The sequence below is a fragment of the Bufo gargarizans genome, chromosome 2 (genome assembly GCF_014858855.1).
Source record: "Bufo gargarizans isolate SCDJY-AF-19 chromosome 2, ASM1485885v1, whole genome shotgun sequence".
Lineage (NCBI taxonomy): Eukaryota > Metazoa > Chordata > Amphibia > Anura > Bufonidae > Bufo > Bufo gargarizans.
Window position 1 is genome coordinate 114466849 of NC_058081.1, and position 23720 is coordinate 114490568.

Here is a 23720-nt window from a genome sequence, read left to right on the forward strand (position 1 = left end):
CTGCTGCTGCATACATCAGCATCAGTGAAAACACAGATGCCAGCGTGTTAACCCCTTGTATGCCGTGGTCAAAGCTGACCGCAGCATGCAGAGTGTTCACAGAGGGTACGGATGCCTTCCGCTTACCCATTGGGTTCCCGCCCTGCAGTGGCGGGGACCTGATGGCAGAGAGGGCAAGCCTGATGCCTTCCATAGGCATTGGAGCTTGCCTTCTACAGAAGCCTGTGAGATCCAGCCCTTAGGGTGGGTCTCACAGGCAAGCTGTCGGCATAAAAGCTAACAGCCAATGCATTATAATACAGGTTGTATTGTAATGCATTGCAAAGGGGATCAGACCCCAGAAGTTGAAATCCCAGAGTGGGTTCAAGTAAAAAAAAAAAAGAAATAAAATGTCCCAAAATAAAACACAAATTTGTAAAAAAAAAAGAAAAAAAAAAAAGAAAACCAGACATATTGGGTATTGCCGTGTCCGAAACGACCGTCTATACAAAAATATCACATGATCAACCCCCTCACCTGAACGCCGTAGAAAAAATAAAATAAAAACTGTGCTAAAACAGTCATTTTTTTGTCACCTTACTTCACAAAAAGTGCAACACCAAGAGATCAAAATGGCATATGCCACCCAAAATAGTACCAATCAAACCATCACCTCATCCTGCAAAAAAATAGCCCCTACATGAAACAATCGGGCAAAGAATAAAAAAAAACTATGGCTCTCAGAATATGGAGACACTAAAACATGATTTTTTTGTTTCAAAAATTCTGTTATTGTGTAAAACTTAAATAAATTTAAAAAGTATACATATTAGGTATCGATGCGTCCTACATGCTGTATAAAAATATCACATGAACTAACCCCTCAGATGAACACCATTAAAAAAAAAGTGGAAAAAATTGCAATTTTTTATCACCTTACATCACAAAAAGTCCATTAGAGAGAATCCAGCTCACCTCACAGTCCACAGCCCTGTGCACGGAACGAGCCAAGCAAAATAACTCTTGTAGAGAATATAAGAAAATAGTTCCAGTACTTAAAATAATACTCAGTTGCACTTTATTTCTTCTTGTAGTATATAACTCAGATGGACACAAAACTTCAACCCAGCATAGTTGACGAGTTTCGAACACAGGTGTGTTTTTAGTCGTTAACCTAATGGGACTATCCTTCCTGGGCTTTAAATACACTTCACACCCTCAATCAAGTCAGAGGTGGGGATATACAAACCTCTTGCTAAGGAATGCTCATTGACTTGCCAAACAACTAATAGAATAAACATATAAAATTACATCAAATGCAACATTTCATGCTGTGAGGTAACAACCAATATATAATCACAACCAAAAATTAGGTCCACAACATCAAAAAACGCACAATGTGAACAAAATAAAAAGTAAAAATTGTAAAATTAATTTCCTTAGTTTACACTGTCAAAATTTTAATAATATAAAGAAGTAATACTTTTCTGACAACATATAATGGAATTTGCTTTGTTTTTGCACAAGGGAAACATGAGAAAACTAAAAAAAAAAAAAAAAAATGTACCTTTTTTAATTTTTCTACACATATACTTAGATTATTACTTAATAGTAATAGATAAGCTCTTCTCTCATGTTTAATCTCTTTGGAGATCTGGTGTTCAGCATACTAACCCAGAGTGCCTCTCTCTGTAGAATCATTTTTTTTTCATATCTCCGGCGGGGGGGGTTTTAAATTTCCTAGAACTGCCTACATACATCAAATCACAGTCAGCAAACCGTATAATATAAACTATACCCACTGTATTACAATTAATGTAATTTTTAATTGGAAACTCCAAGCTATGTTTTGAATCATGAAAGCTTTTGACAGTCACAGTATATTTACATGGATGAGTTCCACATCTTAAAAAACCCATGTATTTCAATCAATGTTGGTTGTGGTTTTGGTCAATTAGAAAAAAAATTAAGGGGAATGAGTGTTAGCTAATATTCGTGAACGTCTTGATACTACCCTACAACCATTTTTAATACTTCATATAAAATGTCATCCTCATATAAGATGGGGAGACATTTGAGTATAACATCCTTTATCTGGGAGAATTGTCGACTGTAAGTCAATACTAATGTGGGTGAAATAACATTATTTTTACCTTCTTTTCTGTATTTATTTTTATTTTCTCTGTATTGGATCTTTTTTTCTGTCCTAAAAAGTAGCTCACTTCTTCGTTTGATTTGTGCGATACTGAGGGCTCTAGTCAGCATCCATTGAGGATATCCTCTATCCTGTAAACGTGAAATTATTTCACCACATTCTCTATTAAAAGAAACATCTGTACTGCTATTCCTGCGTGCTCTAATCAGTTCTCCTACAGGCATGGCCTTAATAGTATGCATACAATGGTGACTATTAGCTCTCAGAATCGTATTGCCAGTTATTTCCTTCCGATAGGTTTCAGTTTGCATCCCATTATCAGGGATACCAGTCAATTTAAGATCAAGGAAGTTAATAGTATGTGAATCAAAAGAACAAGTAAATCTCAAATTGTATGGGTTATCATTTAAATACATAATGAAGGCCGATATGGCAGACACATCACCCTCCCATATCAGGAGCAGATCATCGATGTTTCTGCCATACCAGCCTATCATCTGAACAAAAGGGTTTGCATCATTGTATATGAACCTGAACGCCGTAGAAAAAATAAAATAAAAACTGTGCTAAAACAATTTTTTTGTCACCTTACATCACAAAAAAGTGTAATACCAACTGATCAAATAGTCATATGCACCCTATAATAAAACCAATAAAACCGTCATCTCATACCGAAAAAATTCAGCCCCTACATAAGACAGTCGCCCAAAAAGTCATATTTGGTATTGTCGGGTCCGTAAGAACCTGCTTTATAAAAATAGCACATGATCTAACCTGTCAGATGAACATTGTAAATAACAAAAAATAAAAACCAAAAACAGCTATTCTTTGTTACCTTGCCTCACAAAAAGTGCAATATAGAGCAACCAAAAATAATATGTACGCTAAAATAGTACCAACAAAACTGCCACCCTATCCCGTAGTTTCTAAAATGGGGTAACTTTTTCTACTCTAGGGGTGCATCAGTGGGGCATCAAATGAGATATAGTGTCAAAAAAAACAGTCCAGCAAAATCTGCCTTGCAAAAAACATATGGCATTCCTTTCCTTCTGCGCCCTGCCGTGTGCCCGTATAGCAGTTTACGACCACATATGGTGTGATTCTGCAAACTACTGAATCAGAGCCATAAATATTGAGTTTTGTTTGGCTATTAACCCTTGCTTTTTTAGTGGAATTTTTTTTATTAAAATGGAAAAGCTGACAAAAATGTGAAATTCTGAAATCCAAATAAGAAGTAGACATATGGGAAATGTAAAGTAATAACTATTTTAGGAGGTATCACTATCTGTTTTAAAGGCAGAGAAATTGAAATTTCCAAAATTGTGGTAAATTTTGGTTTTTTTTATAAATAAAAATGAAATATTTTGACTCAAATTTACAACAATTTACCACTGTCATGAAGTACAATATGTGACGAGAAAACAATCTCAGAATGGCTTGGATAAATAAAAGCTTTTTAACGTTATCACCACATAAAGTGACACATGTCAGATTTGCAAATAATGGCCTGGTACTTAAGGTGAAAAATGGCAGGGTCCTGAATTCAAAAATTCTGTTTTCACTTTCTCATTATGGGTTATTGAGTGCAGATTGAAAGGGGAAAACGTGATTGTATTTATTTTAGCATAAGGCTGCAACATAACAAAATGTGAAAAAATGTAAAATGGTCTGACGACTTTCCAAATGCATTGTATAAGGAAGTAGAGCATATAAGTCACAACTAGGCCCTGAAGACACTCAGGGAACCCAGAAGACACTCTTCCACATAATCATGAATGCATCCAGGCCCCTTTTGAACACGTTTATTGAGTTCACCATCATAACCACCTCAGGCAGAGAGTTCCATAGTCTCACTGCTCTTACCGTAAAGAATCCTCTCATATGTTGATATAGAAACCTTCTTTCCTTCATACATAGATGTCCCCTTGCCATATCTCTGAACAGGATTTTTTAACAGCTTCCCAGACGAGAAAAACGGAAGCACTTTCAGTATTATCAATCAACAGGTTTTTGAATAAGCCCACGTATAGACCCCTGATTGCACTAATTACTGTATATACAGCAAAGGAAGTTTTATACCCAAACAAAAATGCATATTCAGTGTGTGTGTATATATATATATATATAAATAAAAAGAGAAAGTCCAATGGGAGCACCAACCTGAGAGTGGGTGCAAAGTCCAGAAAGGGGTGACGGCAATCCCCAATGGTATAAAAGAGAAAAAAAAGAGGACTGCACTCCAAATTGTGATGAAAATCCAAGCTGTTTTATTCACCCATAGTATGGCAAATCTTGCGACGTTTCAGCTCATACGAGCCTTCCTCAAGCATGGAGATAGTGAAAGTGAAGACATATAAAGCATTTACAAAACGTGTCCCACCCATCAGGGTGTGGTTACAGTTAATTTAAATTACAGACACATGATACAAATATAAGGTGCATATTTCCAAAGTGACTAGCGTCATACGTTCCTTAATAATAGGATACAATCCCCTTTATATAGAACAAGACATATACAAAACTTGATTCCAATTAGAATAATTAAATAGTGACAAAATATTGGATAAGGATCATAGAAATGAAAACAAGGAAAGCCATGGAGCCCACATATACCGTCACGTTCCATGAGCGTCTTGATCTCCTCAGTGCGCATGCCCAGAATGACATCATCGTGTGAGTCACAATTTGACGATCGTGCGCATGCGTTCTGCAAGGTTTTCACTTGTCAACGCCATTTTACTTAAGGGAGAATTGCCCTATAGATCCGTTCACATTCATCACATAGATGATAACTAGACATATTTACTCAAAGCAGTGACTGTAAAACGGAACACATCGAAAGTATATAGCGAGCCGCAGTAGGGATCTCCTACAAGTACCAGTATCAGGACCGGGATCCCCACCTCTCGGAAGGGATACCAGACCATGGGGCCGTATATGTCGGAGGGGTACATCTCATAGAGGGGTTATCCCTCACCATTACAGTAACATCATCGCACTAGAGATTGATTACATGTCTGGAATAGCGCATAGAAGAGAGGACGCTATAGTCGGTACTTGGCTGCATCGCTTCCAACAGGTTTAAAGTTCAGGGATCCACATCCAACACTGGGAAGATTAAAACATTCTAAAAAGGCAAAAAGAAATAGATACATTAGGTTCCGAGTTTACATTCTGTTGCATTTGTAATTACGCATAATTCTTTCACAAATCTCCCGCACTATTACATGTGTAGGGGAAAAGCATCACATACAAGCAAGGGAAGCAGGAGCGTGCAACAGATCAACAGGCACCTACCTAAACTCAGCATTTAAACCTCTAGGGTGCAAGCTATCCAAATCATATATCCATCGCAACTCTCTTTTTTTCAGAATTGCTAAACGGTCCCCGCCTCTTCTAGGAAGCGCAACATGATCCACAATCCAGCATCTTAGATCCCGCTCAGTGTGCCCAAGGGATCCAAAATGTCTGGAAACTGGTAGATCAACGCGTTTTTTTCTTATTGAATTCCTATGGTTATTCAATTTCAGTTTTAATTCTGTGGACGTTTCACCAATATATACAAGTTGCAAGGGCATGCCAACACATAAATTACATATGATGATGAGCAATTCAAGTGAAATTTGATGGAATATTCCTTATGTGTGGAGGGATGTATAAAGGACCTGGATTTGCATATATAGCGGCAATTGACGCAATTGAGACAAGGGTAACATCCAAGTCCCGAGTGCAACAATGTTCGCTGAACGCTGATTTTCTTAGGGCCAACATCCGCTTTAACTAGATGATCTTTGATGTTTTTACTTTTCCGATAAGATAGAAGGGGAGGAGACTTAAATTCTGGTACATCTTTAATAGACCTACCCAAAATACTCCAATTATCCTTGAGGATACGTCCCATCTCCACACTACATTCAAAGTATGTGGACATGAAAGATATCCTCCGGATCCTTTTAGAAGCAGTGGATGTCTTTTTTGCATTATTACGCAAAATCCCGTTTTTTTGGGCATCTAGTAATCCATGAGGACACCCCCGCTCCCTAAATTTATCTGCCATCATTTCCAATGTACTCACTAGCTCGGTCTGATCTGATACAATGCGTTTTGCGCATAGGAATTGTGAGGCGGAAGGTGTTTGACTAAACTACGGGGGTGATTACTTTCATACTGCAGGATTGTATTCCTGTCAGTTGACTTGACATAAAGGCCTGTGTTAATTGAACAATTGACCAATCTAACATTAGTATCCAAGAAGGACAGTTGTGTCTTGGAATAAGACACAGTGTATTGAAGATCAGAGTCAATGCTATTCAAATATGTATGGAACTCAACCAATTGTGGTTCTGTGCCTGACCACAGGAGGAAGACGTCATCTATGTACCGCCACCACCCAACAACATGTTGAAAGTGGTGGGATACATAGATTAAGTCCTCCTCCATGTGCCGCATGTAGATATTTGCGTACGTTGGGGCCACATTGGACCCCATCGCAACGCCACGTTTTTGACTAAAAAAGGTATCTTGAAACAGAAAATAATTATTTTCCAAAATCAGTCTCAACAAGATATTGATAAAGTGCTTTGAATGTTGTGTTATGGACGAATCATCCAAATATTTGTTGACAGCAGAAATGCCCTTCTCGTGTCCTATTGACGTGTATAGAGATACAACGTCAAAGGGCACGAGAGTGACAGTCTGCAAGCCAGCAGTATCCACCGCTCTCAGTTGTTGCAGAAAATGCCCTGTATCCCGAATATATGATTTTCCAGCTGTTCCTATCTAGGAACATAGCAATTCTACTAAAGACAGAGTCAGTGCCAGATACGATGGGGCGACCGGGGGGGGTCCACAAGAGTTTTGTGGACTTTGGTCAGTATATATAAGAATGGAGTAATGGGAGATGTCACAGTCAAATACTCCCTTAGCTCTTCATCGATGATGCCCTCGGCCACCGCATCGGACAGACTCTTTTTGATAGTATTCATAATTTGACATTTAGGATAATTCCGTAACACTCCATACACATCCGTATCATTGAGTTGGCGTTCAATTTCTTTTACATAATTGCACGTATCAAGAACGACCACTCCACCGCCTTTGTCCGCGGGTTTAATGGTTAATCGGGTGTTATTCCTGAGCTGGGATAGTGCCTCAATTTCAGCAGTTGTCAGATTAGGTTTATTTAATCTAGCTGTATCCCCAAAGGAAGATTTTAACTCTCTGACATCCCTTTTAACTGGGGATATAAAGGCCTCTATAGCAGGCTCATCTACATAAGGAAAAAAGGTATCAGACCGAGCTAGTGAGTACATTGGAAATGATGGCAGATAAATTTAGGGAGCGGGGGTGTCCTCATGGATTACTAGATGCCCAAAAAAACGGGATTTTGCGTAATAATGCAAAAAAGACATCCACCGCTTCTAAAAGGATCCGGAGGATACCTTTTATGTCCACATACTCTGAATGTAGTGTGGAGATGGGACGTATCCTCAAGGATAATTGGAGTATTTTGGGTAGGTCTATTAAAGATGTACTAGAATTTAAGTCTCCTCCCCTTCTATCTTATCGGAAAAGTAAAAACATCAAAGATCATCTAGTTAAAGCGGATGTTGGCCCTAAGAAAATCAGCGTACAGCGAACATTGTTGCACTCGGGACTTGGATGTTACCCATGTCTCAATTGCGTCAATTGCCGCTATATATGCAAATCCAGGTCCTTTATACATCCCTCCACACATAAGGAATATTCCATCAAATTTCACTTGAATTGCTCATCATCATATGTAATTTATGTGTTGGCATGCCCTTGCAACTTGATATATATTGGTGAAACGTCTACAGAATTAAAACGGAGATTGAATAACCATAGGAATTCAATAAGAAAAAAACGCGTTGTTCTACCAGTTTCCAGACATTTTGGATCCCTTGGGCACACTGAGCGGGATCTAAGATGCTGGATTGTGGATCATGTTGCGCTTCCTACAAGAGGCGGGGACCGTTTAGCAATTCTGAAAAAAAGAGAGTTGCGATGGATATATGATTTGGATAGCTTGCACCCTAGAGGTTTAAATGCTGAGTTTAGGTAGGTGCCTGTTGATCTGTTGCACGCTCCTGCTTCCCTTGCATGCATGTGATGCTTTTCCCCTACACATGTAATAGTGCGGGAGATTTGTGAAAGAATTATGCGTAATTACAAATGCAACAGAATGTAAACTCGGAACCTAATGTATCTATTTCTTTTTGCCTTTTTAGAATGTTTTAATCTTCACAGTGTTGGATGTGGATCCCTGAACTTTAAACCTGTTGGAAGCGATGCAGCCAAGTACCGACTATAGCGTCCTCTCTTCTATGCGCTATTCCAGACATGTAATCAATCTCTAGTGCGATGATGTTACTGTAATGGTGAGGGATAACCCCTTTATGACCTTTTTTTGCCAGCAATTGGGCTACGGTTGTCAGCGGGGTTCATGGAGATGTCCCCCTCCAACATATACGACCCCGTGGTCCGGTATCCCTTCCGAGATGTGGGGATCCCGGTCCTGATACTGGTACTTGTAGGAAATCCCTACAGCGGCTCGCTATATACTTTCAATGTGTTCCGTTTTACAGTCACTGCTTTGAGTAAATATGTCTAGTTATCATCTATGTGATGAATGTGAACGGATCTATAGGGCAATTTTCCCTTAAGTAAAATGGCATTGACAAGCGAAAACCTTGCAGAACGCATGCGCACGATCGTCAAATTGTGACTCACGCGATGATGTAATTCTGGGCATGCGCACTGAGGAGATCAAGACGCTCATGGAACGTGACGGTATATGTGGGCTCCATGGCTTTCCTTGTTTTCATTTCTATGATCCTTATCCAATATTTTGTCACTATTTTATTATTCTAATTGGAATCAAGTTTTGTATATGTCTTGTTCTATATAAAGGGGATTGTATCCTATTATTAAGGAACGTATGACGCTAGTCACTTTGGAAATATGCACTTTATATTTGTATCATGTGTCTGTAATTTAAATTAACTGTAACCACACCCCGATGGGTGGGACACGTTTTGTAAATGCTTTATATGTCTTCACTTTCACTATCTCCATGCTTGAGGAAGGCTCGTATGAGCTGAAACGTCGCAAGATTTGCCATACTATGGGTGAATAAAACAGCTTGGATTTCCATCACAATTTGGAGTGCAGTCCTCTTTTTTCTCTTATATATATATATATATATATATATATATATATATATATACACACACACACACACAGTACAGACCAAAAGTTTGGACACACCTTCTCATTCAAAGAGTTTTCTTTATGAAAATTGTAGATTCACACCGAAGGCATCAAAACTATGAATTAACACATGTGGAATTATATACATAACAAAAAAGTGTGAAACAACTGAAAATATGTCATATTCTAGGTTCTTCAAAGTAGCCACCTTTTGCTTTGATTACTGCTTTGCACACTGTAACGGATCTCCTAGCACCCCGACCGGGTACCTTCGTCGATAGATGCTCCTAGTGCTTTCCGAGGACTCCAAGCACTCCACTTGACACCGTACGTACTGCAGACCCCACAAACCGCTGAAGCTTGGTTGAGGTCTCACTGTCTCCTACCCACCTTGGACCTACGACAAGGCTCCAGGCTACAGTGGGTGAACCTCTCCTAAATCCCGAGAGCAGGAACAGCTCTTACAAGAGCTAGTAGTTATGCCAGGGGAGTATAGCAAATCTTCAGCGTATAGCAATCCCCCAGTTTTGATCAGTTATCCAAACACCAGTCTCAACATGATGAAGGATAAAACAGGCACTCTTTATTGAGGGCTACCCGCCCATATTTATGCAGGTCCCCATCTGGTGGACACGCCCCTAGGGGACCAGAAGGAAGACTGTGACACAGGACAGGTACGTAGCAACTCAGGATACACAGACAACACATCCCCACAATGCATCATGGTTTCCTCCTCTCTGCCCTGGAGACACCCGAGGAGTAATTAAATTATCTCTCAGGACAAAGGGAAATCGCCAATACACATGTGGGGACAACAGGACAGAAATCACCACCCAAAGATACAATGTCACACCCCCACAGCAAACACTGACATTTAACATATCCCCAGATAGCTCAAGTCTGAGTGCATATCATTAGGTGAATGGCACTCAGAATACACGAATACAATAAAATTAGCTATCTGGGTACCCTCACATAACAAAATACAATTCCAAAGACAGATTTAAGCTGTGCGGCCGGTCTGTCTTCTCCTTTAAAGTTAGTATGGGTCATAATCCTGAGGCAAGAGGCTGGTAAACAGGCCTCTCCAAAACCCAGTGGCGAGGTTGGTTTCGCCACACACTCTTGGCATTCTCTTGATGAGCTTCAAGAGGTAGTCACCTGAAATGGTTTTCACTTCACAGGTGTGCCCTGTCAGGTTTAATAAGTGGGATTTCTTGCCTTATAAGTGGGGTTGGGACCATCAGTTGCGTTGTGGAGAAGTCAGGTGGATACACAGCTGATAGTCCTACTGAATAGACTGTTAGAATTTGTATTATGGCAAGAAAAAAGAAGCTAAGTAAAGAAAAACGAGTGGCCATCATTACTTTAAGAAATTAAGGTCAGTCAGTCTGAAAAATTGGGAAAACTTTGAAAGTGTCCCCAAGTGCAGTCACAAAAACCATCAAGTGCTACAAAGAAACTGGCTCACATGCGGACCGCCCCAGGAAAGGAAGACCAAGAGTCACCTCTGATGCGGAGGATAAGTTCATCCGAGTCACCAGCCTCAGAAATCGCAGGTTAACAGCAGCTCAGATTAGAGACCAGGTCAATGCCACACAGAGTTCTAGCAGCAGACACATCTCTAGAACAACTGTTAGGAGGAGACTGTGTGAATCAGGCCTTCATGGTAGAATATCTGCTAGGAAACCACTGCTAAGGACAGGCAACAAGCAGAAGAGACTTGTTTGGGCTAAAGAACACAAGAAATGGACGTTAGACCAGTGGAAATCTGTGCTTTGGTCTGATGAGTCCAAATTTGAGATCTTTGGTTCCAACCACCGTGTCTTTGTGCGACGCAGAAAAGGTGAACGGATGGACTCTACATGCCTGGTTCCCACCGTGAAGCATGGAGGAGGAGGTGTGATGGTGTGGGGGTGCTTTACTGGTGACACTGAGGATTTATTCAAAATGGAAGGCATACTGAACCAGCATGGCTACCACAGCATCTTGCAGTGGCATGCTATTCCATCCGGTTTGCGTTTAGTTGGACCATCATTTATTTTTCAACAGGACAATGACTCCAAACACACCTCCAGGCTGTGTAAGGGCTATTTGACCATGAAGGAGAGTGATGGGGTGCTGCGCCAGATGACCTGGCCTCCACAGTCACCGGACCTGAACCCAATCAAGATGGTTTGGGGTGAGCTGGACCGCAGAGTGAAGGCAAAAGGACCAACAAGTGCTAAGCATCTCTGGGAACTCCTTCAAGACTGTTGGAAGACAATTTTAGGTGTCTACCTCTTGAAGCTCATCAAGAGAATGCCAAGAGTGTGCAAAGCAGTAATAAAAGCAAAAGGTGGCTACTTTGAAGAACCTAGAATATGACATATTTTTAGTTGTTTCACACTTTTTTGTTATGTATATAATTCCACATGTGTTAATTCATAGTTTTGATGCCTTCAGTGTGAATCTACAATTTTCATAGTTATAAAAATAAAGAAAACTCTTTGAATGAGAAGGTGTGGCCAAACTTTTGGTCTGTACTGTATATTATATATATATATATATATATATATATATATATAATATACAGTACAGACCAAAAGTTTGGCCACACCTTCTCATTCAAAGAGATTTCTTTATTTTCATGACTATGAAAATATGTCATATTCTAGGTTCTTCAAAGTAGCCACCTTTTGCTTTGATTACTGCTTTGCACACTCTTGGCATTCTCTTGATGAGCTTCAAGAGGTAGTCACCTGAAATGGTTTTCACTTCACAGGTGTGCCCTGTCAGGTTTAATAAGTGGGATTTCTTGCCTTATAAATGGGGTTGGGACCATCAGTTGCGTTGTGGAGGTCAGGTGGATACACAGCTGATAGTCCTACTGAATAGACTGTTAGAATTTGTATTATGGCAAGAAAAAAGAAGCTAAGTAAAGAAAAACGAGTGGCCATCATTACTTTAAGAAATGAAGGTCAGTCAGTCGGAAAATTGGGAAAACTTTGAAAGTGTCCCCAAGTGCACTCACAAAAACCATCAAGCTCTACAAAGAAACTGTCTCACATGCGGACTGCCCCAGGAAAGGAAGACCAAGAGTCACCTCTGCTGCGGAGGATAAGTTCATCCGAGTCACCAGCCTCAGAAATCGCAGGTTAACAGCAGCTCAGATTAGAGACCAGGTCAATGGCACACAGAGTTCTAGCAGCAGACACATCTCTAGAACAACTGTTAAGAGGAGACTGTGTGAATCAGGCCTTCATGGTAGAATATCTGCTAGGAAACCACTGCTAAGGACAGGCAACAAGCAGAAGAGACTTGTTTGGGCTAAAGAACACAAGGAATGGACGTTAGACCAGTGGAAATCTGTGCTTTGGTCTGATGAGTCCAAATTTGAGATCTTTGGTTCCAACCACCGTGTCTTTGTGCGACGCAGAAAAGTTGAACGGATGGACTCTACATCCCTGGTTCCCACCGTGAAGCATGGAGGAGGAGGTGTGATGGTGTGGGGGTGCTTTGCTGGTGACACTGTTGGGGATTTATTCAAAATTTAAGGCATACTGAACCAGCATGGTGACCACAGCATCTAGCAGCGGCATGCTATTCCATCCGGTTTGCGTTTAGTTGGACCATCATTTATTTTTCAACAGGACAATGACCCCAAACACACCTCCAGGCTGTGTAAGGGCTATTTGACCATGAAGGAGAGTGATGGGGTGCTGTGCCTGATGACCTGGCCTCTACAGTCACCGGACCTGAACCCAATGGAGATGGTTTGGGGTGAGCTGGACCACAGAGTGAAGGCAAAAGGGCCAACAAGTGCTAAGCATCTCTGGGAACTCCTTCAAGACTGTTGGAAGACCATTTCAGGTGACTACCTCTTGAAGCTCATCAAGAGAATGCCAAGAGTGTGCAAAGCAGTAATCAAAGCAAAAGGTGGCTACTTTGAAGAACCTAGAATATGACATATTTTCAGTTGTTTCACACTTTTTTGTTATGTATATAATTCCGCATGTGTTAATTCATAGTTTTGATGCCTTCAGTGTGAATCCACAATTTTCATAGCCATGAAAATAAAGAAAACTCTTTGAATAAGAAGGTGTGTCCAACCTTTTGGTCTGTACTGTATATATATATATATACACACACACACACACACACACACACACATTCAATTTAAACACTGAATATGCATTCAATATATATATATATATATATATATATATATATGACAGTGGATATAAAAAGTCTACACACCCCTGTTAAAATGTCAGGTTTCTGTGATGTAAAAAAATGAGACAAAGATAAATCTTTTCAGAACTTTTTCCACCTTTAATGTGACCTATAAACTGTACCACTCAATTGAAAACAAACTGAAATCTTTTAGGTTGAGGGCAGAAAAAATATAAAAATAAAATAATATGGTTGCATCTCCCGTGTACAGCCCTCTTCAGATCACCCCACAGATTTTCAATCGGATTCAGGTCTGGGCTCTGGCTGGGCCATTCCAAAACTTTAATCTTCTTCTGATGAAGCCATTCCTTTGTTGATTTGGATGTATGCTTTGGGTCGCTGTCATGCTGAAAGATAAAGTTCCTCTTCATGATCAGCTTTCTAGCAGAAGCCTGAAGGTTTTGTGGCAATATTGACTGGTATTTGGAACTGTTCATAATTCCCTCTAGCTTCACCAAGGCCCCAGTTCCTGAAGAAAAACAGCCCCTTGGCATGATGCTGCCATCATGCTTCACTGTGGGTATGGTGTTCTTTTGGTGATGTGCAGTGTTGTTTTTGCGCCATAACACCTTTTCCCACATGCTTTTGGGAGACTTCAGATGTGTTTTTGCTAAATGTAGCCTGGCTTGGATGTTTTTCTTCGTAAGAAAAGACTTTCGTCTTGCCACTCTACCCCATAGTCCAGACATATGAAGAATACGGGAGATTGTTGTCACATGTACCACACAGCCAGCTCCTTTAAAGGGAACCTGTCACCGGGATTTTGTGTATAGATCTGAGGACATGGGTTGCTAGATGGAAGCTAGCATATCCGCAATACCCAGTCCCCATAGCTCTGTGTGCTTTTATTGTGTAAAAATAAAAACGATTTGATACATATGCAAATTAACCTGAGATGAGTCCTGTCCCCGACTCAGGTTAATTTGCATATGTATCAAATCAGTATTTTTACACAATAAAAGCTCTATACACAAAATCCCGGTGACAGGTTCCCTTTAAAAGCAAGGATTTTAGATTTTAGATACATCTGCTTCAAAGAATGAAGGGGCAATGAAGGGCAATGTATACAGTAGACTTGTTCCATGCAATTGTAAGATCAGGTACTGTGACCGGTCTACAATACTGCATTTATAGTAGATCCCCATAAAAATCTAAACACATTTTCTATATACAGAAAAATGTAATTAAATAATTCTTGCCAACTTCATTTTTTTTAAAAAGGACATCAGGGGATGACATGAAGTAACGATGTTAGTGCCACATTTTTTTGCATATACCCTGTTTATTCATCACCAGAAGAGTGCATAGGACCAATTCCTTGCAAACCAAAATACATGCAGACACCAGCTCAGACCCCTAAATGAATACAGACCAAAGACAAGACACTGCAAATACCCACCTATCCTTGTTTCTGCATCTTGCAGATGTATTTAGAGGTATTTCACCAGGGTGTGTTGCTCTGGAGCTATTCCATGGGGTGTCCACTTTTATCCAGAAACCCCCCAAACATTCTGAATATATGATCGTCCTTTATGTATCAGAACTTATCATAACAGCTAATGTGTGATCCCACGCCAAGGTCCTGGTCATCGAGTGGCAGAGAATAAAAACCATATACAAATCGTTCTTCAGCCTCTCTAGCTCATTTATACTGTATGGTACTAATAATAGCAAGAACAGGATATTGGGTATCCAAATGGCAGGAGCATTTGAAACATAGTATTTTTATTTTAGGAAATACTGTAGAAAGATATAGCAACCACAGTGTGTGCCATGGTGCGGTGCAGTGGTAGGACATACAGGTGTGGCATTATTCCTGTGCATTCAATAAGTAGTAACACGCTTGTGCTCTGCTAATATGGGGGATATAATTAGCAGTAGCAGATACTGTTGCATTGGGCAACTCACTATGCTGGAAGTCTGAAACTCAGCGGTCACAGGGTCACATACAACATGAAAACTCATGTCTGTACATAGCTTATTAGTCTGGTGCCATCAACAGAAGCTTCCTCTGCAACTGGTTATCCCATTTTATCAAAATCTACATATGGAACTGTGGGCCTTAAAAGTAAATGCTCAATTATATGGAGCCAACTGGAGTAGTTTCTTCTTTCCCCAAATAGGCATAAGCATAGAAGTAGGCTGACCCTTCTGTAAATGATTAGCTTTACCCTGCATATGGAGAGCTACATTTTACATGTAGACAGGAGTCACTATTCACCAGGTCACTTACTTGGAATGGAAGTGTAGCCACTGGCAAGTGGTGCACCAGGGCAGAGGGCTTGGATCCCTGGTGAAAGAGGAAGAGCAGAAAGTGGTACCACATTGGGAATAGCAGCGCAGAGGGGGAAAGAGGAAGTGTTGAGTGGTGTGCAGCATTTTGGCATGGGAAACAAAAAAAAAGAAAAAAGGGGGCACAAGCAAGACCAGGCCAGGTAGTCTGGGAACCTGCTCAGTAGAACACAGTAAAATGTTTGTGGCAGCAGGGAGAAGGAGAAAGTCATGGATTCCTATATAGACAGCGGCAGAGTAGCCTTGTTCAGAGAGACAAGCCCCAGGGAGATACACCATTGAGGATGTAACTTCATAGTAACATAGTTAATTGAAAAAAGACATAAAATCAAGTTCAACAAAGTTCTTACATTTTCTGTTCACAACTAACAGGAAGGAGAAGCACCTCGGTGCAACCAGATTAGTGACAAAATTCAGGAGGCAGGGCATGGAGACCACTGAACCCATGATATTTCATTGACCAGAGACCATCATAGTGATGTATAGCCATTCAAATGGGCTATTTCTAGAAAAAGCCTAAGAGATAACCCAAATAAAAAACCTAGAGCACAGTTCCCTGTTGTCAGGAGGGAACCACAGCTCTAGACAAACGCGGAACTACAAAATTAGACAAGGAGAAAGTGATTGCAGCTGTATGACCCTGTATGTACACTCCCCAACATTTGTAGGGTGTGTTTCCACCTTAAGGTTTTTTTTTATAACAAAGCCAGGGTAGGATTCAAACAGAGGAGAAGATTTGTGTCCTCTGTTTGTGATCCATTCTTTGCTTTGGCTTCAAAGGCTGCTACAAAAAACTGAATGTGGAAACCCAGCCAGAGGACCTTTTTACCCAGGTCAACGACTGGGTCAACTGTAGGGAACAAATGTGATACAGTGGTGGACCATTGCTGCCAATGCTCTTCCTACCCACTCTGGGATCTTCTCGTCCTGGTGGCACAAAGCAGTTGGCTTCTCTCTCCTCTTCTCTCTGTGCCCAGCCGCCGGTTTAGATCTGTCTCTCCACACAGGTTGCCGATTTCTGGCCAGGCCTCTCTCTGCCCATAGGGCACATGCTCCATCTAGCTCTTAAAGGGCCAGTGTGCACACCCTATTCTTCCTCAACCAATAACTGCCTGCCATGGACAATTTAAGGGACCTTCCCCTATAAGAAGGAGCCTGAGCAGTAAGTTATAATATGTTAGTGCCCTGCTAAGTGAACATTTGTCTGCCTGTATACTGACTTCTGCCTGCTTTCTTGATTTGAACCTTTGCTGTCTGACCTGACCTTTGCCTGATCTCTGTTCTGACCAAAAGCTGCTTGCCTTGACCTTTTACTGTTTATCAGATCACATAAACTCTGCCTGCCCTGACCTCGGCCTGTCCCTGACTACAGTTTTGTCTGCTCCGTCGGTGCTGCACACCAGTGAGTCTTGACCCCCGTGGGCCAGTCATCTCTTGAACAGAGAGGTAGCGGTCTGGTGGTCCCTCTGGAGTGAAGACCACTCCAGAGGGTGAAAGGGTGAAAACCACGGGGTAAACTTAGATAATGCCCTTAGTCTTGGCCCCAGGCCAAAACTGTTGAAGTGACACAGTGGGCCCACTTCTGCTGCATAACAGAATGTTTATACATATACTTATTCCAATAACTGGCCTGTTTAAATGTTCTGCTAAAGACCTGACAAATGAATAAATGCTTGTTTTTCAAGTAATCACATCTTTCAAGCAGCTCTAGAAAGCCTTGACTGTCAGCAGCAAATTACCCTATGTAGTATGTACACAGATGTACTGGTGCCAAGCAATACAATTGTATGGGGATGAACAATCCTAGTAGTGATCATGCATCTCCCATATAGAAGTGACAATTGCTGCACGTGAAGGCATTTAAGAAGTGGGCAATGACTGGGAATAAATGTTCCTCATTCTAGATCACTGCCTGCTCTACAGTATCAGCCAGTGTAAAAGGGCTCATATTGTTGTGTAGATAAAAGTGATTATTGGCATATTGTGAACTAAAAATGTATGTTGTATGGATACAGTTGTTACCTGCTGCTTTAGGGGAGACCTCTCCTGCATAACGGAAACGGGACGGATCCGTTATGCAGCTCATAGACTTCTATTATGATGGAATGAATAACGGAATGCCTCTCAAGCCATTCCATCATAGAATTGCGTTATGGTCTGTGGTAACGGAATCCATAACGCAATTCACCTTTTACCAGTAAACTAAGCGTGAACGAATTTCAGAACTGGAAATTCGCTCATCTCTACCCATCTACCCACCAGTATCATACTGTATATGTCTCACGTGCACAAAGACTAAATGTATGTAAGTGTTCTCTCGTCAGATGTTTTGAAAGTAACTTGTAACTTGATATTTTTTAAGTATACTATGCAGACTGATATGCAGTTCCGTATATCTGGAATATAAAGCCAGAGAAACATTTCAAACAGCCACGTTATAAGAAATGTCTGAACTTAGTATGACCCTAAGATTTTGGGGGTATTCGGGTCTGAACTGAATATTTCAGTGCTGATGTGTGGCAAATTAACAGAACCAGTGGTGATTCATTTGAAGCCCACATCAGCCACAATGCTGTGAATTGTGAAATTGTATTGAGAGAACATACAGTACTTTTCACTTTGCAGATTTCCTCAGATTTCATTTCCTCTTTTATGAATATATGTGTAAATGTTATGTATAAATTATACTTTGTTTAGTTTCTCATCAGTTCTCCAACCTTAGTTTTTTTGGTTATCTGCAGCTCCTTTTGACTTAAAAAAAAACTTTGAGTACAACATTGAAAACAGAAAGTATATAGTATAGTAAATCTTTAATAAGAAATGTTTGTTTAAAGGGATTCTGTCACCAGATTTTACCCTATTAAGCTAGCTGACATTAGCAATGTGCTAATGTCAGCTAAACCTAACTAGCCTATTCCTACTTTTATCTATGCCCCCGTTACGCCAGAAATCTAATTTTCCTAATATGCTTATTAGCCTCTAGGAGCAGGGGGGGGGCGATGTTCCTGCTCCTAGAGGCTCCGTTCTCCCACCTTTGTGGCGGCGGCCGGTACAGGTCCAGACCCATTCAACTTGAATAGGTCCGTGATCCGTCTGTTCCACAAAAAGATAGAACAAGTTCTATTTTTTTGCGGAACGGAAGCACGGATCAGAACCCCACGGAAGCACTCCGTAGTGCTTCCGTGGGGTACTGTTCCGCACCTCCGGATTTGCGGACCCATCTATGATGCGGAATGTACACGGCCAGTGACCAGTATATTGCGAAACCGCCGTATGCGGCCCGCAATACGGCCACGGGAGCACTACGGCCGTGTGAAAGAGGCCTTAGGGTGTGTTCACATCACATTTTTGTTCCATCCTGTTAAGGCCAGCAACTAAAGGTATATGCTGAACAGATATGTTTTATTCGACAATAAGACCCTATGGTTATGGGTGCCACGTTGCAGCATCTGTCTGCGACGTCCTTTTAGCGTATACTTTGTACGTACGTTAAGCAGGGGACAAAAACACAGCCTTAGATAGGGTTGAATGAACAACTGGAAAGTGCTGTGTGAATGTACTGCCAGCAATGAAAACTCTAGGCCTCAGTGAGTAAAACTGTCTAATAGTAAGACTGTCTTAGTTGCCCATAGCAGCTTTCATTTTTCCAGAGCAGTTTAAAGAATGAAAACTAAACTCTGGTTGCTACAATTATTAGGGCAACACACATTAGGCTAGGGCTTCACAGCGACTAAAAGGGAACAACTACACTGCGGTGTGTGTTGTGTGACATTCATGACGCTCCAATGTCGCTTGACATTTTTTGTAATGACAGTCAATGTTGACGCACTGCGACATATAACATACTACAACTGCTACATGACAGCCGCGAAAAATCCATTCAAATTACCAACGGCTTTCATTCATATAACCATAAATGTCACAGTCACTTTGACATTACTAATGCTGTCCTGCTATTAAAAAGCTTGATGGAGATAGAGACAGTCCTAGGAAACCACAGTATTAGGGCTCATGCACACAAACATATTTTATTTCCATGTCCGTTCAGTTTTTTTTGTGGTCCATATGTGGAACCAACCACTTCAATGGGCCGCAAAAATCAAGGAAATGATTCCCTGTGCATTCCGTTTCTGTATGTCCTCATAGCTGTTCTGCAAAAAAGATAGAACATGTCCTATTATTGTCCGCATTACGGACAAGGATAGGACTGTTCTATTGGGGGCCAGCTGTTCCTTTACGCAAAATACGGAATGCACACAGATGTCAATAAAAGGAAAGAAGGACCGGCATTCGCTGTTAGTATATAATCTAGTTGTGATTTATTGTCACATTCCAGTGACGCGTTTCGGCATACAACCTGCCTTTATCAAACTGTCACCATTTGATAAAGGCAGGTTGTATGCCGAAACGTGTCACTGGAATGTGACAATAAATCACAACTAGATTATATACTAACAGCGAGTGCCCGTCCTTCTTTCCTTTTATCTACATGGGACGCCTGCCCTGGGACACGCGCACCGCCACTCTACTTCCCGCAGTGCCGATCGATATATTGTATACACTGTACACGGAGGTCACCCGTATTTTTTGCGGATCCGTGTTTTGCGGACTGCAATATACATACGGTTGTGTGCATGAGCCCTGATACACAATTTTCAGGGCAATTGGGGCACCTTCAATTTGGATTGAATCAAATCTGAAGGCAGATTCAACCAAATCAAATGAAAATAAAAAATGAATTTGTGGAAATTAATTCTCTACCCATGAAGGACCCCAAGTCCACCATTTGCCAAATCCAGCACAGAGTCATGCCTTCTGTTATAAAAGGAAGCCATTATGCTAGTGTGAACAGACCCTAACTTTACTGTTAGGCTACTTTCACACTAGCATTAGTGTTTTCCGGTATTGAGATCCATCATAGGGTCTCAATACTGGAAAAAAACGCTTCCGTTTTGTCCCCATTCATTGTCAATGGGGACAAAATGTAACTGAACAGAACGGAATGATTAAAAATGCGTTCCATTCCGTTCTCATACCAGAGAGCATGCTCCGGTTTGCTTTCTGTCCTGAGATGCAGAGCAAGACGGATCATGACCCACAATGCAAGTCAATGGGGACGGATCCGTTTAACTCTGACACAATAGAAAACGGATCCGTCCCCCATTGACTTTCAATGGAATTCATCACGGATCAGTCTTGGTTATGTTACAGATAATACAACCAGATCCGTTCATAATGGATGCAGATGGTTGTATTATCAGTAACGGAAGCGTTTTTCCTGAACCCTGCCGGATCTAGTAAAAACACTAGTGTGAAAGTAGCCTTAGTTGTAAACTGTTGTAAAAATGAGCAGACAGGCATTTACAGAGGAGCTCCAAAGGTCAACATACTGTATAAAGGTATGGCCATGTGATCAGGTTTTCTGATGCAGCTTTGGAAGTCAAAACTAGTCAAAGACGTCGCATCTTTCCTTTATACTTTCTCTCATTTTACTGTATGATCCACTAATGCTTTTGTCTGGAAACTTGACCACATGGCCATACCCTGTATATACTAATGCTGTACATGCAGGTAAAAGGTAAATAAAGTAAAAGAGGTAATTCTATCATAAGGGTACTTACACACTAGCGTTTTTTTGTTTTCCGGTATTGAGTTCTGTTACAGGAGCTCAATACCGGATAAAAACTGATCAGTTTTATCCTAATGCATTCTGACTGGAGAGCATCCCATTTAGTATGCATCAGTTCAGTCCCTTTTACGTTTTTTGAACGGGGGAAAATACCACAGCATGCTGCAGTTTTCTCTCCGGCCAAAAATACTAATCACAAAATGTATACCGTTTTTCCGGATGACACCGGAGAGACGGATCCGGTATTTTAATGCATTTGTCAGACAGATCCGCATCCGGATCTGTCTGACAAATGCCATCAGTACCCTAAGGAGTTTGTGATCTTGGCCCCTCAACAATTTCTATTTTTGGAAATGCCTAGAACTGCATTTATATACGGCAGTGCCAAAATACTGATGTGATGTACAATTCAGAAAGTAGCAGTTATACTGTATATGGAGACAACTACAAAAGAAGGTATTACAATGCATTTTTCTCCAAAGTCAGCAACCTCATTGGGGGTTCTCACCTGCGGATGATGACAGTAAGGTGATCTCCTTATTCAGACATTCAACCCATTCTCCTCCTCTCTTCACCGTAAAGGATGTGAATGCTCCCCCACGTGCATGAAGTTGAAGCCCTAACACTTGAGTATCTTCCAGAAGCTCCAGAATCACCTGTCCAGATACAGATTCTCCTGCAGCGTAGCCGTATTTCCTCTCATTTTCAAGCACAATACTCATTAGAACTCCTCCAACCATTTTACCCACGGACTCTAGGGGTGTCCTTAAGCTACAACAAGGCACATGATTAAAATAATATCATGAAGCACCATCAAGTGAACAGATACTGGTCTACTGGCAAAAATAAAAAAGAAAGATGTAAAAAAAAAAAAGGGTAGGTTTAAGGGGGCAAAAAGACCTCTGATAGACCTGCGCCAAGTTTGGCGCAGCTACGTCTTAGTTGCAAAAGCGTAATACTTGCTAAGCAGATGTCAAGATGATCTTGTGGCTTCCAAGAGGAGCTTTGGTCAGCTGCTTGGAATAAGTCACCGCTGTCTGTCATGGAAACAAGAAGTCCACACAATAAGTCGTATTCAGGTTTAAGGGAAACTTTTGACCACGAGTGAAAGCACAATGCTGAATATTATAGTGTTATAGGGTTAAATAGTCATCTGACCATGAGATGCAGAGACATGCTCAAAACAGCGAAAATCTGGAACACTTCCTGGTGTGCAGAGACCAGCTGCTGCTTGTAAGAATGCACACAGTTCTCCAAGGATCTGCTCTTCTTGAGATGAATCTTCTTGTCCCACTGCCCACTTATGATCCTTCAGTCAGGTCACTGTTGTTTTGTACCCCTGAAGGTGGCTGAGTTCAGGGTGTAGCGAGAGCTCACAGTCTAAACACTTCCCTGTTATTACCAGCCCTGCCTCACTCCTTAACCCACAGCCAATTGATAGCCAGGATGCCTTTCTCCAACCACAGGCTCCTTCACAGTCTGGCATAGCACTGCAGACTATGTGACACTGGAGCTGAATGGCGGACTGCAGAGGATAGCTTTGAGTTTCTTGTGAAGTTTCTTGTGAGTGCTGCAGGTACAGAATGGAGAGAGCATACATGATACAGAAAGTAATACCGAGAATGCTGAGGAAAAGCCAGGTTTTCACAACCTTTTGTGCGCGCTTGTTTTTTAGGGACAATAATGCTGCAGCAACATGTAAATTAAAGTCTATAGTGAAATATAAAACACAGTACACTACAAAAAAAGTATAGTCTCAAGTAATTGGGCTACAGTATGACTTTTTAAAATAATTTTATTAATGAATTGATTAATTTTAGAGATTAGAGAATCAATTCTAAGTCGTGAATTTCACAAAAATTCTTCTGCCAAACAAATCCAGATTTTGGAGATTCGCTTAGGGAAAATTGCGCAAAACGAGAGTTGACATTTTACTTTTTTATAATTTTAACACACTAGTGAGGGAAACAGGGCAGGGAGAATGAAGACAGGGGATCACAGGACCCGGCCTGTCACAGATTAGAGACAGACACAACCAATATCATGATTAGGGATAAGCGAACACCTGGAAGTTCGGGTTCGCCGGGTTCGGCTGAACTTCGGCTTAGAAGTTTGGGTTCGGGACCCGAACTTGACCCCAAACCCCATTGAAGTCAATGGGGACCCGAACTTTGGGGCACTAAAATGCCTGTAAAATAGTCATAGTAAGGGCTAGAG

General features: G+C 41.1%; 1 protein-coding gene across 2 annotated transcripts in view; it reads right to left on the reverse strand.

The window, feature by feature from the left end:
* ARRDC4 (arrestin domain containing 4) overlaps nucleotides 1–22915 on the reverse strand; it is a 71685-nt gene extending 48770 nt beyond the window's left edge. The window contains exons 1-2 of one of the 2 annotated variants that reach the window (XM_044279435.1): nucleotides 22463–22915; nucleotides 22012–22274 (exon numbers count right to left, since the gene is read on the reverse strand). In XM_044279435.1, coding sequence (XP_044135370.1) covers nucleotides 22012–22243 — 232 coding nt within the window. In that variant the 5' untranslated portion in view covers nucleotides 22244–22274; nucleotides 22463–22915. Of the gene's footprint in view, nucleotides 1–22011; nucleotides 22275–22462 lie in introns of those variants that run through there. The other variant, XM_044279436.1, reaches the window with a different exon arrangement.
* Nucleotides 22916–23720: the final 805 nt, after the last annotated feature.